At 34.8% G+C, this 17,091-nt stretch overlaps 1 protein-coding gene and 1 long non-coding RNA gene across 2 annotated transcripts; both read right to left on the bottom strand.

Annotated features, from left to right (window-relative positions):
- Window positions 1–1,776: 1,776 nt before the first annotated feature.
- LOC132171968 (uncharacterized) lies at window positions 1,777–4,321 on the bottom strand. The gene is made up of 2 exons (XM_059583387.2): window positions 4,052–4,321; window positions 1,777–2,108 (listed from the first exon to the last, which is right to left on the bottom strand). The coding sequence occupies exons 1-2, from the start codon at window positions 4,239–4,241 to the stop codon at window positions 1,969–1,971; spliced, it is 330 nt and encodes a 109-aa protein (XP_059439370.1). The 5' UTR covers window positions 4,242–4,321; the 3' UTR covers window positions 1,777–1,968.
- Window positions 4,322–5,484: 1,163 nt separating this feature from the next.
- On the bottom strand, window positions 5,485–6,056 carry LOC132169203 (uncharacterized). The gene is made up of 3 exons (XR_015909804.1): window positions 5,989–6,056; window positions 5,819–5,887; window positions 5,485–5,657 (listed from the first exon to the last, which is right to left on the bottom strand). It is a non-coding gene; the product is annotated as an uncharacterized LOC132169203 (long non-coding RNA).
- Window positions 6,057–17,091: the final 11,035 nt, after the last annotated feature.

The raw sequence follows: 17,091 nt of genomic DNA, 5'->3' as shown, positions 1-17,091 counted from the left end.
GCGACCACCACGAAAGGCCTCTCCGGCGTTGTCTGACACGAAACAGTCTTCCCTCCGGTCTCTCCGGCGTTGTATGGCACAACCTCCGGAGTACAACAGCTACTTCCGGCCTGAATTGACGTTCTCTCACCACCGGAAGACTCTCCGGGTCCATCAGTAAAAACTTCCACTGAAGCCGGCGATATCTCCTCTGTGCGCGCCCCTACTGCCGCCGACGTCGACGCACCTGGGTCACCTACCGGACTCCTTCGGCAACCCTCCTGCGAACCGATCGAACTTAATGGGTAAGAGGACCCCGTGGGTCTTACCCTGTTAAGACCCGACGATCTTGGGCTGGTCTGACCTAGACCCAGACCCAGGCCCACCTTCCTACGCCTATACACAACCACCACTTTCTTTTTGCCCTTAAGCTTTCTTGTGGGCCGTTGGCCTCCCCCCGTAGACCCATCCGTCCCCTCCAGATCATCACCCTCCATATTCATCTTCTTGGGCTGGGCCTCCCCTAGCTTGGATGAAATCCCTCCTGCCAGACCACAGACGCACGCCACTCCAGCCCATGAATAATCATTCTTCTCTCCCAGGTATTTAATAACAAAATCAATCCTATCTAGACCCACGTCAATCTCTCCCCTCAGCCTACTCAACGACTCCTTCGCATTAATTAGTTCAGTTTTCACACGAAACCAGGGCTGCTCTTCGAGCCTACCTACCCCCTCCCATCCCTTCACGTGATTAGCTCCAATTTCCGATACCATCTTTCTTAATATTACATTACCAAAACTAATATTGTCATCCAGAAAATGATGAGCTATAAATTGATGCATCAGCTCCATGCTTCCGCTATTAAAAAACCTCACTCTAATTCATTCTTTTTCAATCTTTCAGACGAGAAAAGATTTTTTTATGACTATTATTACTTAATAGTTACTGGATTGGTACTTCGACAATATATATTCTTTGAAGGGAAAAAGTTGGACATTCTAATACCATAGACGTAGTGAAATTTAGCCTTGAATCCAAAGAAGATTTTAGTCTTTGCAACAAATTCATCATCCGCTTTTGAATGTGTTACATTTAAACTTTAATCATGTTTTTTATGTTTTGAATTTGTAAAATGTTAGCTGGATTTGTACTGTTGTTGGATTTACATTTGAACAATAGCCCTTTGTAATTTGTATGTTTGTATTTTGTGGATGAACACATCATGGGGTATTTGTATTTTCTTTTATTTTTAAGCTGAAATGTGGAATCAAGATATGAATTTCATCTAAAACATTATGGCTTAAAAAAAACACTAAAACAGGGTTAAAAACATTTTCAAACGCATATAAAATATGCCATAATAGAGATCCAAAGAAGGCCCAAAATGCCCATAACTTGATATGCGAATAGCTATTAATAATAGCATTCAATAACCGCAATAACCACACATAATGATTAGTAACCACGTGATGCAGATACAGTTACCTATAATTGATAAATGCATAATCCAGATGCAGCTATTGCCAATAAAACTGCATCAGCATGTGCATCTCTACTTAAATCATTCTCATTCAAAACAAAAGTCGCATGCTTAACATTGTTTATAAATGAGACTGTTGTGGCATCTTGTTTTCAGTTAAAACACTAACTTGGACTTCATAATTTAGCTTCCTCCGTAAAAACTGTGGCTTCCCTAAGTTTTTACAGAACTTTGTACTTGTTCCAACACTGTTTGGTAAAACAGTCAGTTGAATATAGGTACACATGTCCTTCAATCCACTAAAATTTTCTGTGTGCGAGGGGAAAAAAGCCATTCATCCATATTTATAAGTTGTGATAAAAGAAAAAGGATAGTCTACATTCATGTCACTCAACAAAATCAGAATACAAAATATACCTATCTTAGAACTACCAAGATTGCCCACAGGCCACTTGATACCATTAGTATAGTAGGAGAAATATCAATTACCAGTATCTGTTATGGAATCAAATATGGTGCTTCCTCCTAATGCCCTTACCACGGCGCTTGCCTTTACCCATCTTGAATTTCCTTTTGAACTTCTTCCCTATTCCACCAGCAGGCTTTAAAGAATGCATGCTTTGATTCCCATCAGCTATCTCCACATCTGTCAAATGATGGAGAGAAAATCCAAATCATCAAAATTGAAAATGCTGACAGGCATTAGAGATGAACAAAACTTAATTGCAGATGGAGCAAAATCGGGCAGTATATTCACATAGTCAAGTTCCATTCTTACTAGATTTTGAATGCAAAATCATTTGCACGTACAATACAATTGATCACCAAAAAATCAACTTGTGATAATTCCATAGAATAAGTAAAGTCACCATAAAATGACTGAATAAATTGAGATCAATAGTATGAACCTAACCATGCTATTCGTAAATTACTTCAATCCAAGTAGAAAAAATTAAGGGCAGGAAATCAAAATAGCACAATTAATTTCAAAACTGTAAGCACCTATGCTATGTTTAGTTCCCAAGAAAAAGGAAGTAAGAAATCAAAATAGTACAATTATTAGAAAATCAATGGCTTTTTGTTAAACTTCTCATTTTCTGTATTTTGCTTGCGATGCATAAAATTTTGCAAACATTTTATAAAAATCAAGCATAATGTGATAAATTTTCTAAATCTAAAGAGTACGTGAACTTACATTTTCCAAAGTACCTCAAAAAACAAAATGAGTCAATGTAACGTAATGATGGGTATCCTCATGATAGCAACACTCAAGAAAATTTTGATTGCGATTTATTTTTTCTTCTTTCTTTTTTTTTTCCTTGTTTTGAATTTCAATGAAATGTTCTCTTCATGGATTTAATATTTCATTCTTATAACTAAAAAAATTGAAGTATAAATCCCATCCTCCAGGGTTGATGTGGCATTGTCCACATCACCTTTATTAAAAAAAAAAAAATCAAATGCTAATGGGCACTGCCACGTCAGCCAAGTAAAAGAGAAATGGGATGGAGGTGTAGTATATCGCATTACTCATAATTCAATCGCTTTGCCAAATAGATACACCGCTTGTTACATGGATGGGAAAGGGTGTCACTCATTCTCATTTTCTGTCAATTGCGAAATTTACATATTCACTTGAGAGCAGATAATGCCCCATAATAAGCTGAGAGAAAGCCCACTCTAACCCCAACATGGGAGAAGCCAAAGCCGCCCTTCGGCTTTTAGCCATCTAGAAAGCAACAAAATTGGGGATAAAGAACAACATCATCATTGACGGAGACTCCCTGGTTGTCATCTACGCCATCCAACACAAACATCTATCCATTGGCTGGCAAATTAGTCCTCAAAACACCAAAAAAAGAAGAAGCAGTTTTCACCTTTATGTGAAACCAAAAACAAAAAGTGCCCCCAAAACACATTAACAAACAAAGCCAATTATTTCCTAATATTACTGAGTTTGAAAAGTAGCGCTCAGTTGGAGTGCAGTTTTTATCTTTTGCGTAAAAAAACAGAGGTGAGAATTCGAGCTGCAGATGGGGTCTATATATATACTTGTAAATCAAAACAAGTTTGGGTGTGATAAGAGCCTCAATAAGCTTGTTGCTAAGAAATACAAGTATCTGTTTCCTCCTTAAGAAATAACTAAAACGGTTTCACAGAGAGAACTTGGTCAGAACAAAAATAGATGGTAGACTCGAGGAATCCAACATAAGAAACTAGCGTAGCACAATTCATTCAGTACAAAGCTTCCATTTTTTTTTTCTCCCCCTTTTGCCATTCCTGCGTATACTGAGGAATCATAAGGGGTATCATCCGGTCATTGTATAAGAATTGAAACATATCATTATGGCAGGACATGAATACTGGCGTTGATGTGTTGGTGGGTAATGGGTTCTACATCATAAGCCAAAATGGGCTACACACAAAATCACAAACTAGCATGAAAAACCCCAAATGCAAGTGCACATAATTTTGTAAAACTATAAACTACTACTCACAACACCATCAACAATAGGGAAATATTGAATACCAGGCAAATCATTGAACTCCAGAAACTGGATAATAAGCAGAGAGAGAGAGAGAGGTTACCCATAGCGTTTGAAGTTGTAGTGATATCGGTATTGGTAGAAGTGGGACGGGCAGGGAGCTTAGGGGCAGCGAGGGCAGCCTCCTGAGCAGCGAGCTTAGCAACATCTTTGTTGTCGTAGTAGGGCTCCACCATCTCTCTCCGAATCGCTCGAAGCCTCTTCAATTTCTTCGACCTCATTGACTTCGCCATCGCTTCTTCTTCTTCTTCTTCAACCACCGCCTTCGCTAGTCTTTCGCTTTGTCTTCCGGGGTCGCTAGGGTTTTAAACAAATAAAAGAGGGCTATGATTTCTGGATTCGCCTATATTCGGGTCTGTTTGGCTGATTCGGATCTTGTCCTCCCATCTTGGATAAGGATTTTCCTGTCCCACTTTTATTGTTTTCTTTTTCTTTTTCTTTTTTTCTTTTTTTTTTTTTTTTTCTTATTTACCTTTTTCTTTTTACAATTTGTCACTACAAATACTACAAGAACTCGAACTAAAATTTAAAACACCACAAGATATAATAATGACTCTCTCCTTTATAGTCATTTTTTAAAACAATAATCGGGGTTTCAACTTGGGCCGAAAGATCTTAGAGTTCGTTTGGTAAAATTTTGAGAAGTGTTTTGCGTTTTAAGTTTGAAAATGTAAAAGTTGATAATTTATTTGGTGGAGGTCATATTTAAGAAAAGTTTAAATTTTGTTTGATAAAATTTTGGAATAATATTTTGTAAAATTGAAAAATGAAAAAAAAAATTTATTTTTATAAAATAAAAGAAAAATGAAAAATAAAACTATTTCCTTTAAAATATTTAAGTTTTCTTTTTTACAAAATATATGTTGTGTTTTATTTTTTAAGAAGTGTTTTAAGTTTTGAATATAATTTTATAATTTATTTTGAAAAATGTGTTAATGGTTTTTTTTTTTTTCAATTTTTCAGACAGAAAAATTAGACTTAGCCCTATTAAAATTAAGCTTTACCCTTCATTTATGCTTTGGTCTTCCGATGGTAAATTCCAATTCTGTCCCTAAATCCAATGCAATTGAATTACCATCATTAGCATCACTATTCACATTACTACATCATTATCGTTACTATTGCAAGTCATCATTTTTATCAAACACCTTCCATCATTGTCACTTCAACTATTAATAGCGCTTTCAAGACCCAATATTTAATAAACGAGGCGTCTAATGTTCTAATGATGAGAAAAGCACTCATTTCATACAAGTTCGGTAAAACTTGATTTTTATGACACTGTGCAAAGCATTCCTTCTACACGAGTTAGGTAAAACTCGAGCTTTTGCTCGTAAGCATAATCCCAAAAAATTATTTGCACTCAACCTTCAACTCACTTTCACAATGTATTTACTTAATAATGATATAAGGTCTGTCTTTTGGGTCTCTAATTGACAAATGTGTGCAACAGTGGAAGCATGAATGCTCTTCAGAGATGAAACATTTGTGCTTTCTTGATTCTTCTCTTCAACTTTACAAATAAAAAGTTGGAGAAAACCAAAAACTGATTGATGTAGACACTTTCTTTGTGGCAACTACTTCTCATACCTTGCCAATGAATTCTACATCAAACAGAAGAACCGAATCTGGAGGAATAATACAAGAACCTGCAACAAACAAAATATGCTGAAAAAAACTTAAGATACTGCCATTGTTATTTGTTAAATCTTATTATTTATATACAGAACATTAGGATTAAGCTACTTTTACATGTACAAAGGAAATTTACGCATGACGAAATTTTCTTTTATAGAAGATGACTGCTTACCTCCTTTGCACCCAGCCCCTCTCATGCCGTATGCGAGTTCTGGGGGAAGCTTTAGTGTGCGTTTTCCACCTAAATTAAGCAAATACCAAAGAAACTTTAAAAAAGTGTGCTACAAAATTAAATTACAATGAAAAAAGAATGGAATCTTCCTGGATTCTTTCTCTTTGTACCAGCAAGCATTGGGGGGACTCCATCACCTCCTAGAATGCCTTGGTCCCCGCCCTTGATGACCCATAATAACATCCATCAAAGTCTATTGGAAGTCGCACATTGCTTGGATATTAAGGAGATTGACAATTTATAATGTGAGGGGAAACCTCAACTCTTGAGTTAACTTTTGGGTTGAGTTAGGCCCAAGACTCATTTCTAATATGATATCAAAGCCAGGTTCAATTGGTTGTGGCCCACCGTCTCTCCCATTGTTGCACGTGTTGGCTTGGATGTCCTCCCGCCACACATGTTTAGCCCAATTGGCTGTGGCCCACCGTCACCTATTGTCGCACATGTTGGCTTGGATGTTTTTCCGCCACACGTGAGGGGACGTGTTGGAAGTCTCACATTGCTTGAGTATTAAGAAGATTGGCCATTTATAATGTGAGAGGAAACCTTAACTCTTAAGCTAGCTTTTGGGTTGAGTTAGGCCCAAGACCCATTTCTAATAAAGTCAACTTTTGAGGATGATGTTCACATATTTAAAATCACAAAGCCATAATTAATCAACCCATAAGAAAACAGAGGTCACTTCTCAGCCTTTAGGAAAATACCAAATTAGCAGATGATTGTTGTAAAGTGTTTAAAACGTATATAAAGTTAAAAAATGGACAATTTGAATACCATAAAGGTAGTGGAATTTAGCCTTCCTTTCAGAAAAGTTTGGAGTCTTCACAATAAATGGTGACTGTTTGGTAAAACAGTCAGTTGAATAATTTTCTGTTTTTACACTAATTTGATATATCCTTCAATCCACAAAAATTTTCTGTGTGCGTGGGGAAAAACTCAAAAAAGCCATCCATCCATACTTATAAGTTGTGATAAAAGAAGAAAAAGGATAGTCTACATTCATGTCACTCAACAACCTTCCAAACTTAATCCCTAGGACACAAAAACAGAATACAAAATATACCTATCTTAGAACTACCAAGATTGCCCACAGGCCACTTGATACCATTAGTACGGTAGGAGAAATATCAATTACCAGTATCTGTTATGGAATCAAATATGGTTCTTCCTCCTGATGCCCTTACCACGGCGGGCGCTTGCCTTTACCCATCTTGAATTTCCTTTTGAACTTCTTCCCTATTCCACCAGCAGGCTTTAAAGAATGCATGCTTTGATTCCCATCAGCTATCTCCGCATCTGTCAAATGATGAAGAGAAAATCCAAATCATCAAAATTGAAAATGCTGACAGGCATTAGAGATTACGTTGTTTTCACTTCAAACAAACACTAATTGCAGATGGAGCAAAATCAAGCACTATATTTCTTTTGATGAGTAGTAATCCTGTTTGATTACAAAATCAAGCAGTATATTCACATAGTCAAGTTCCATGCACACTTGATTTTGAATGCAAAAGCATTTCCATGTACAATACAGTTGATCACCAAAAAAACAACTTCTGATAATTCCATAGAATAAGCGAAGTCACCACAAAATGACTGAATAAATTGAAATCAATAGTATGAACCTAACCATGCTATTCTTAAATTACTTCAATCCAAGTAGAAAAAATGAAGGGCAGGAAATCAAAATAGCACAATTAATTTCAAAATCATGGCATATAACTGCAAGCACCTATGCTATGTTTAGTTGTCAAGAAAACGGAAGTAATTAAGAAATCGAAATAGTACAATTATTAGAAAATCAATGGCTTTGTTTGCTAAACTTCTCATTTTCTGTCTTTTGCTTTCGATGCATAAAATTTTGCAAACATTTTATAAAAATCAAGCATAATGTGATAAATTTTCTAAATCAAAGAGCACATGAATTTACATTTTCCAAAGTACCTAAAAAAAAAAAAAAACATAGTCAATGTAATGTAATTAACGAGGGGTATCCACATGATACCAACACTCACAAGAAATTTTGATTGCAATATATTTTTTCTTTTCTTCCCTTGTTTTGAATTTCAATGAAATCTTCTCTTCATTTACTTAAATATTAGTTCTTATAACTAAAAAAATTGAATAATAATTCAAGAGTAATGCTACATACTACACCCTCATTCCATCCTTAGACATTGCCACGTCAACCAAGTAAAACAGAAATGGGACGGAGGGTTGGTATATCGCACAACTCATAATTCAATTGCTTTGGCAAATAGATATGCCGCTTGTTTCATTGGTGGGATTGGGTGTCACCCATGAAATAAAAGCATTACATTACATTCACTCATTCCTATTTTCTGTCAATTGCGAAATTTATATATTCACTTGGGAGCAAGTAATAAGCTGAGAGAAATAGGTAAATGTGCCCACTCTAAGAGCACTAGCAGCAGATATCCTATAGCCCATTCCCTTACTATTATATTTTCCAAAATCCATTTCTCATTACTTACTATTATATTTTCATTCTCTATTTAATGGTGTTGTGAGCGAACGGTTGGCTAAAGACAAGACAAGTCCTAAATTTACAATTTTAACCATCATTCTTAATATTACATTACTGAAGCTAATATTGTCATTCAAGCAATGATGTGCTATAAAACAAAATAGAATCTGCGAATTGAATGCATGGGCTTTCATGCTTCAGTCGTAAAAAATCATTGATTTCCTTCTTTTTCAGCCTTCCAAGTAATTTTACTCTATGGAAGAAATGGTGAATTCATGGACTTTTTTGTTTTTTAACATTTTGATAGAGATTTGTGAGAGATATTTATGATTTTAATAGTTACAGGATAACGCTAGCATTTTAATTTTAGATTACTCGATATATATAGTCATGCTAATTGCCTAATTGCCTAATTCGTTTCTGTTATTAGCTCCACCCGATGAAGTTTAAATAACTCAATGTTATCATCAAATTGATTTTTTTTTTTTTTTTTTTTCAGTGTTTGTAATCATCAAATGGATGTCAATTGTCTCTTGGCATATGCACACAACAAATACAGACAAATAAGTATGTATATAAGCATTATACAGAGGCAACCGATAGCCTAGCCGCATCATATCTACTATCAAGCAAAATATCTCGAGTTATCCTGTAACACTAGAATCCTGCACATTCCAGATTACAATATACCTACGCATTGAAAAAGTTAACCAAATCCTAGAGATAAATGTCAACAAAAATACTAACAAACTCCCTCTTTGGCAATTCGGTGACAAAAACCAACATGCAGACATCCCATCATCTCCCATCATTACTCTCTCTTTTTTATCACAGAATGACAAAAGGTCTTCAATTTTCCTTAAACATTTCACAAAACACATAGAGGCATATGTGGAACAGAAATAAATAATGATCAATAATATAACAGATTTGAATAGAATATAATCATGAATAGCTCACCAAATCTATTAGAACACAAAACAAATATCATTCATAGATGCACCAAGTATATCAAAATCAAAATCAAAATCATCTATGATGTTCTATCTATTCTCATCAAGGGCAGTAAAACACCAGTATGCCCAAGGAAAGTCACAGAAACATAAACATGATCAAAGCTACGAATGCATAATGAGTGAAATGCAAGATCATGAAAAAAATTCTCCCCCTCAATGTAAGACTCGTTATGTCAAATACACACATGATAACATAAAAGACTCATGTATGAAGAAATGATTATCTGGTTATTTCTCAAAATGTCCAAAATATACATGAGGATAAAAAGATATGAAACAAAAGTTTCTTCAACAAAGCAAAGCAACATCTTCCACTCGACCCATAGTTGTGTGTTGTGTGTGAAAGCTAACCATCAAGTAAGTTTAAGAACTTATAAGGTGAGGGGATAGGCTAGCAAGAAAAAAAACTTAAATTATCTCATGGGAAGATTGACATGTATATCTAAACAAAAGTCAAACCTTGCTAGGGTCGTGTCACCCTCATCCAATACACTTCCCATGTAGTAATAGCACATACTCAAAAATTGTCCGGTAGTGACTGTCTCTTTCCACAATGAATATGGTCACGACTATTTATATAGGGACAAGTTTAGCACAAATAAGGCACAATGAAATAGAATTTCTTTTGGAATATGTTATTTTGTTTTATTGTTTCACTATTTTTCACTTTGAGAATTGTCTTTAATCATTTAGTGCTTAAAAAGAAATTAGTGGAATGTTGGAATTTCTAGGTCCTAGGTTCAACTAGCATTTGGTCAATTTAATAGACACAACTAGTCAATCATCCTCATATGGTTGCCTAACATAACTCACCCTTAAGGTCAAATTCATACTTAATATAAGCTTAAATGTGCACAAGAGTTCAAGCATAGGTAAAATGTACCATAGAAGCTTATGCTTAGGCACAAAAAAAAATCAGTCCATTAATACATATTCATCTCATGTATAGTAAGCACATTTTGAGTTATAAGGAATTGGATCCATGAAGTATACATGAGAAATTTATGGACTATCAAGGTGTATATGATAACAATAAGCAGACAACCTTAAAAAAAATATTTGTCTTTTTGAATTTTTTCAAAATAAAATGCACAAAATTAATGCAATGCATATATATGCAGAACAGAAATTAGAAACAAAATGCAATGCAATGAATGATACATACTCTAGGATATGAAGAAATATGCAAGACAACCAATCCAAGGCATGTTCTGGACCACCTTACTCTAGGTGAGTCCATCACTACTCCCCCTCAACGGGTGAATGGTATTAACCTTCCTAACCCTAGATACAGATTTGTGACTCTTGTCAAACTCATCTAACCTAGATAACACTCCCCTCATCATTATGCATAACCCCTCAAAACCTTTCCTAGAATATGAATTCTCACTCTTATGCTCACGGGGTTTCCCATTTTCTTCTTCTCTCTGTTTGGAACTGCATCTTACCTTCAACTTATTAAACCCATTTCATGTACCAAGAGCCCAAATTTAAGATGCTTAGAGGTGAAAATGGAAGCACTTCTTTGCTTTAAAGACAATCTTACAGATCCACCGAGTCGTCTTTCTTCTTGGGTTAGTGATGATTGCTGTAATTGGATAGGTGTTGGCTGTGACAACAACACAAGAAATGTATATTGCAAATTGAGGATATGATAACATCGTTTAAGTTTTTGATCAAGCATGCAGAAAATAGAAACATGAGGTATTGGCTACAAAGAAAATTTTGAGACCACCTAGAATTCTCATATCTTAAAAGAAAACCATCATTTTTATGCCAGGCCAGAGAAAGTCAAGAGATTAAAGCTTAACACACATAGCCAGCAGATATATATCTACAAAAGCTAGACATCGCATTATCCTACCCAAACCAACTTTTCCGTTATTTTCCTCAGGCAGTAGCATATCTGGATATCAATCACCAAAACCATACTATTTCAACCCTGAAATTTAGTGCTCAAACTTATAGATCTTGGTTTTGGCCCTAAAATTTATGCACGCATACACTAACCAGCAGAGATAATCAAAACATTTATCTAACAAGAACAAATTTGGATTGTAAAGTCTTTGAGGAAGAAACCACAGTTTAGTGTTATGCAGAGAGCATCAACCTAACTTTAACATCAGCAATATAACCAATCCCACAGCAAGTGCACCAATCACTCAAACTAGTTTGTCATACCTCTCCTTAGGTAAACATATAAGGGAGAAAAATATTTGAAGGTAGGCTCCAAGCAAGCTTTGCCTAATATAACAATTTTTTATTTGACCATATTTATCTTCCATATCAGACTAATTGGCAGCATGTTTCCATATATTGCATGCGTTCAGAAATGTTTAGTCAGGAAACAGAAAAAGGTAGACTCTGGGCTCGTTTGGCAACGTTTGTTAAGGTAGGTAAGCATCAACATACAACTCAAACCATAAAAAACTATTACCTTTATGTCACCTCATAACCAAAAAGCAAAAAACCACCCTCTAAAGAGTTTTGCCAAACGAACATAGAGTTGTTAGTGGCTGTTAAATCAATTAGCAGTAACAAAATTTTAGGGGGGCTTTGGGAGTGGGAGTGGATCAACCTTTAGCTATTAGCTAAAACGGCATGAGAAATGAAACAATTGCTCATAAAAGAAAAAAAAAACACACTTTCCAAAAGAACTTACAGAAATTGCTGCAACTAATAAATCACTGGTTTATCCATATTTTAGGCATAATGCAAAAGAACAGGTAGTCGTAATGTTGTAATAGACTTATGTGAGATGAATTAAGCCTGACGTGTGGTGCTGGGAGTAGGACACCAAAAAATAATGGTAATAATAATAATAATAATAAATTCCGCACTTAATCATAAAGTTAGACTACTTGCATATAGTGTTGGGACAGCTGCAGTAATAAGGCTAGTGAATGCCACAGAAGTCTGCAAACATTGAAATTAATTCATGATTATCAATAATGATGAAATTAACGTAGATCATAGTCAACAATAAAATTCAAGCTTCAAGTTTGTTAGCAAAGAATAGCATAGGTAATAACTACCACAAGTTTAAACCACAGCCTACTTAAATCATAGCCAATTATTCTTACATATGTAAGTATCAATTAATTAGCTGGGAACAAATAGCATATTTTCCTTTGGTAAGTCACGCATTGAAAATAGTTTCCAATCTGTTGTAAATGCCAAATAACATCAGTTGTTGCAACAAAAATCCATTTTTTGCTTTATTTCATTTATTTTGTGACCAGAACAGGGGGGGAAATACACATTATTAAAGCACATACTTCTCTATATGGCTTCCTCATTTTTTTCCTTATCATAAAAGTCACCTCTTACTAATGATCAATAAGCATCCATATTTACTTTATTTTTATTAATTTTCTTTTTAGGGAATATGAGATCTTACACCTAACTACAATTTTGATTAGTGAGACTTATTAAAACCCTGTTTGCATGTTCCACGAGAATAGAAATTTAAATTATCTTTTTGGATAGAGTTTTTCAAAAAGCCATCATTATTAATTGTTAAAGTCATTATCATTGTAGCCATCACCACTACACAAAACATTTAAAATGTAGTGACTTCATGAATTCCTAAAAGGCTTCATCTTATTCTGAATAGTTCCATTCAAGCCATGGATGTGCACTTCCAATGCAATGGAGGATTAAACTGATCCCTTAAACCCAAATGGGAAAAGCAAGCATGCCTTAAACAAACAAAGAAATCCATTAAAGGTATGAGACATGCTACCCACGCTCTTATTCTCACACTCCCTCACTTGTGACTAAAATCAACATTAGATTTTGAGAGTATGGGAGTATGTGCAGCATTTCTCAAAAAGGTATTGAATGCTATAAGCTTGAATAGCAACACAATTACAGTAAAAAAAAAAAAACACAACAACAACAACATTTCCACATACCATGCAAGCAATGAAGGCCAGGAGAAAGAACGCTTGGTCACTCAAGCTCAACTTGGCCGCCGGCACAACATTGGGCAGAACACTGGGGCTCCCCACTTCTACATTCCATCGACTTTGTGAATTCTCATCTTCAACAAAGTCTTCACTCGGAACCTCCTCCACCCCACGATCCTTCAGTTCGGCATTCGAAGGGCTTGCGTTATGGGAAGCGCAAAGCGCAACCAATCTAGATGGCTTGGACTGGGATTTCAAGGAGAGTAGGGCGGGCAAAGTAATGCGTTTATGCAGAATACAATGGGATTCTTAGGCTTAGAGCATATATGCGCACCAAACGGAGCAAATGGGTGCAAGGAATTAGTGCTTATAAGTGCAGATTTCATTGTGAATTCAAAGAATTGGGTAAATCACCTGTAATAACAATACCAATCATTGAACTTTCTGATGCTATATATATTACAAGGGAATCAAGCAATGTTTAAGGTTACCCATCATCCACTACCTGAAAACAGATTCAGGAAACACAAAGAAAAAGATAAAAGATAAAAAATTTGAATATAGGAGAAACACAGTCTGCAAAAGTGAAACATAGGACAGAAGAAATAAGGAAAGGATTCCAAGATACAAGATTGATTTGACGAAAACACAAGTAATTTAGAGCAACAATTACAGGAATTTGTGACAACATAAATAGCATCGTACCTCGAATTAGATTTTGACAACTATTAGATGGGACAAAGTAAAATTGACCATGATTATTCTAAAGTTCTAGTGAGATAAAGACGATCTAATCCGTTTAACAATATGGGCTTATGGCCCATGCAAGCCATATATTGGGGCAATTGTCGACTGTGGTGGGCTTCTCCGAATCAACAACTTTGTGAATTCTCAACTTGGGAATCTATCAAAGCTCCAATATCTAGACCTCAATTCATATTCCTTTTCATCCAACACCCAAATGGTCATACCCTTTCCAGTATGGGTATTGGAAGTCAAAAGCCCACAATGGTTTGATGGGTTTCCTAATCCTTCTCTTATGTACCTTAATTTGGGATATGTAAATCTCGAGGAAGTTACAAATTGGCTTCATGTGGTTATATGAATGATTTACAATTGTGTGAGGCTTTATTTCTTTTATTGCATCCCATTTTCTAATAACCATTTGTCATCATATGGCACCATTATATTCTTATTATCGATTTAACCATTTTAGGTTCTTAATTACCAGCTTTCTTAATATTACATTACCGAAACTAATATTTTCATTTAATTTAGAAAATGATATGCTATATATAAATTGATGCATGAGCTCCACGCTTCACTTGTATAAGCGCATTCAATTTCCTTCTTTTTTTTTTTCAGTCTTTCAGATGAGAAAATTTATGTTTATTTTTTTATTTTTGTTTTCCATTGCTTAAAAGTTACGGGATTGGCACATCAACGTGGTTTTTCTTTTCTTTTTTTTTTTTTTTAAGTGGAAGTTGGACAATCTGAATACCGTAAACGTACGTAGTGCAATTTAGTCTTCATTCCAGAAAATGGTTTAAGAAGATTATGTATATATGTACTATAGGTTTGGCTATCTCACCATGTATGTCTTCATGCAATTGATATGAAAAGAAATATATAGCATTATATGGGACCTTCAATGAAAGCAGCATAATCACTTTTTAATTTGTTCAAATCAGTTTTTCAATATTCAAGCAAAAGACTACCATCAGGAGGTATATATAATATGCTAATGGTGTGAAAATTAATCAAAAGGAGGAATATTTGATGAAACTTTTCCCCCGCCATACTGTGTGGTATAACATAGAAGAGTGGAGTGTGGTAGATGTTTTGGCTCTAAAAAACTTGGGTGTACATGAGAAGAGTTGAGAGAAAGTGAGAGAATGAGGGAAGCAAAATCAAAGTGGCCGAATGGCCTGAGGTGGCCGGTATATATGCGTGTAGGGGGCTCAAAGATGGGGCTTTGGAAACCAATAAAGAAGATTTACTCCAAGGATCAAGATAGGGTTCTTAATTACCATGTGCCAAAGATTGATTTCATAAACTAAGGGTTAATAAGAAGGGTTAATGGCATGTAACAAAGGTTAATTATTTCATCTACCGAGGCTCAATGCCACGAATCAAAGATTATAATTTTCTTTTACAAAGGGGTTAATGCTATGGATCAAACTGACTTTATTTACCAAGGGTTAATGTCATGTTAACCACCTTTTAAATTTAAACTTGTTTTCAAAAAATAGACAAAATGGTTATGGCATGCACCAGCTAGGCTAGGGTTTTTGTTGGGATTTCGTTTTTTTTTTGTTCTAAAAAATAAAAATAAAAATTTGCTGGTTGAAGCCATTAAAGTTTTGAACCCATGCCCCATATGTCAAATGCTATGTACTACATTTCATAAAAAAAAAAAAAAAAAATGCTATGTACTGAACTATATTATGCCATGCATGTCATTCAAAAAGAAAGTGGATTTTAAAACTTTTACTAAAAAGTTCTGGAAATTTTTTTTATATAACAATATTTTTGTTGTTAATTTATTTGATCATATTATTTTTTTGTAGAAACATTTCATTATTTGATCATGAAAGAAGGAAATTAATAAATAAATAAATAACAAATATTAGGTACATGACAATTGACAAGCCATCCTCCCCACATGTTTACCACATTAGGATGACATGCATGAACTCGCGATGTGCGCTTTACTGATAATTATCACATGCAAATTATTGACGAAATGGGTCCTAGCTTGTAGAATTTAACAACCAATTTGCATGCAGAAGAGTTTTTGGGTATGTTTCTAATTTTGATAGTAAAAAATGATTACATTTTTTTTTTTTTTTTTGGATGAATGAGAAATTCGTAAACCACCAAACAAACCATATACACCCCTCTAGCTAATTCTAGTGTTACACATATACGACCTGAGCCCATGGGCCCTGTTCGTAACAGCCCAGAAGTATAGACATCATCAAAGCCCAAAACCGGGGGTCGGCACCGTCAAAGAAAGTTTAAATTAATTAATTGGAATTGTTTTTTGTCATTACTAGTACTTCATATGACACTCAACCACACGGTCCACACTTAACTGATCACATCATACATATCTAAATTTTCAATTTGTCATTATTATATGATATGGCACTAATACACCATATTTAACTCATACACATCTAAATTTTCAATTTGTTATTAAATTTGATATGACATTCAAGCATTTTTTTGTAAGTATTCAGGAAAGAAAAAAAAAAGTAATCTAAATTTAAATTATCATCTAAATTTTCAAAATAAAAAAGTCATGAATACAATGGACCAATATATATCGGCCTCAGACAAATTATGTATCATCATAATCATAGGGCCCTTATGTTACATGTGGAACTTACGTGCAATTTGGGTATAGACGACTCCAATCCTTGAGTCTTTGAGTCTTTACATTGATGAGATGAACTTTCAATCCGAAAGTGGACAGCAATTACAACTTCTTTATTTTTCAAAAGTCGATTTTTCTTTTAAATTTCTTGTGATTGAAGCAAGAGATCCAGTGGATATCCAGAAATTCCATACGTTTTATTGATTATCACTTGCAAAACAAATTGACATCATGGGGTCTACGTGGAATTTAACAAGCAATTTGCATGAGGAGGACTTGAAGGGAAGAGTCTTGGTATTAATGAGATAAGTTACGTCGCTTTTATTTCTCATGCTCTACATTTCTTAGATTATAAACTTGGAAATTATTGACATCATGGGGCCCCATATATGTGGAAATATTTAAGAGGCAATATA

This window comes from Corylus avellana, chromosome 1 (genome assembly GCF_965113065.1).
Source record: "Corylus avellana chromosome 1, dhCorAvel1.hap1.2, whole genome shotgun sequence".
Taxonomy (NCBI): Eukaryota; Viridiplantae; Streptophyta; class Magnoliopsida; order Fagales; family Betulaceae; genus Corylus; species Corylus avellana.
Note: the sequence above shows the minus strand (reverse complement) of the source record. Positions and strands in the feature narration are given on the sequence as shown.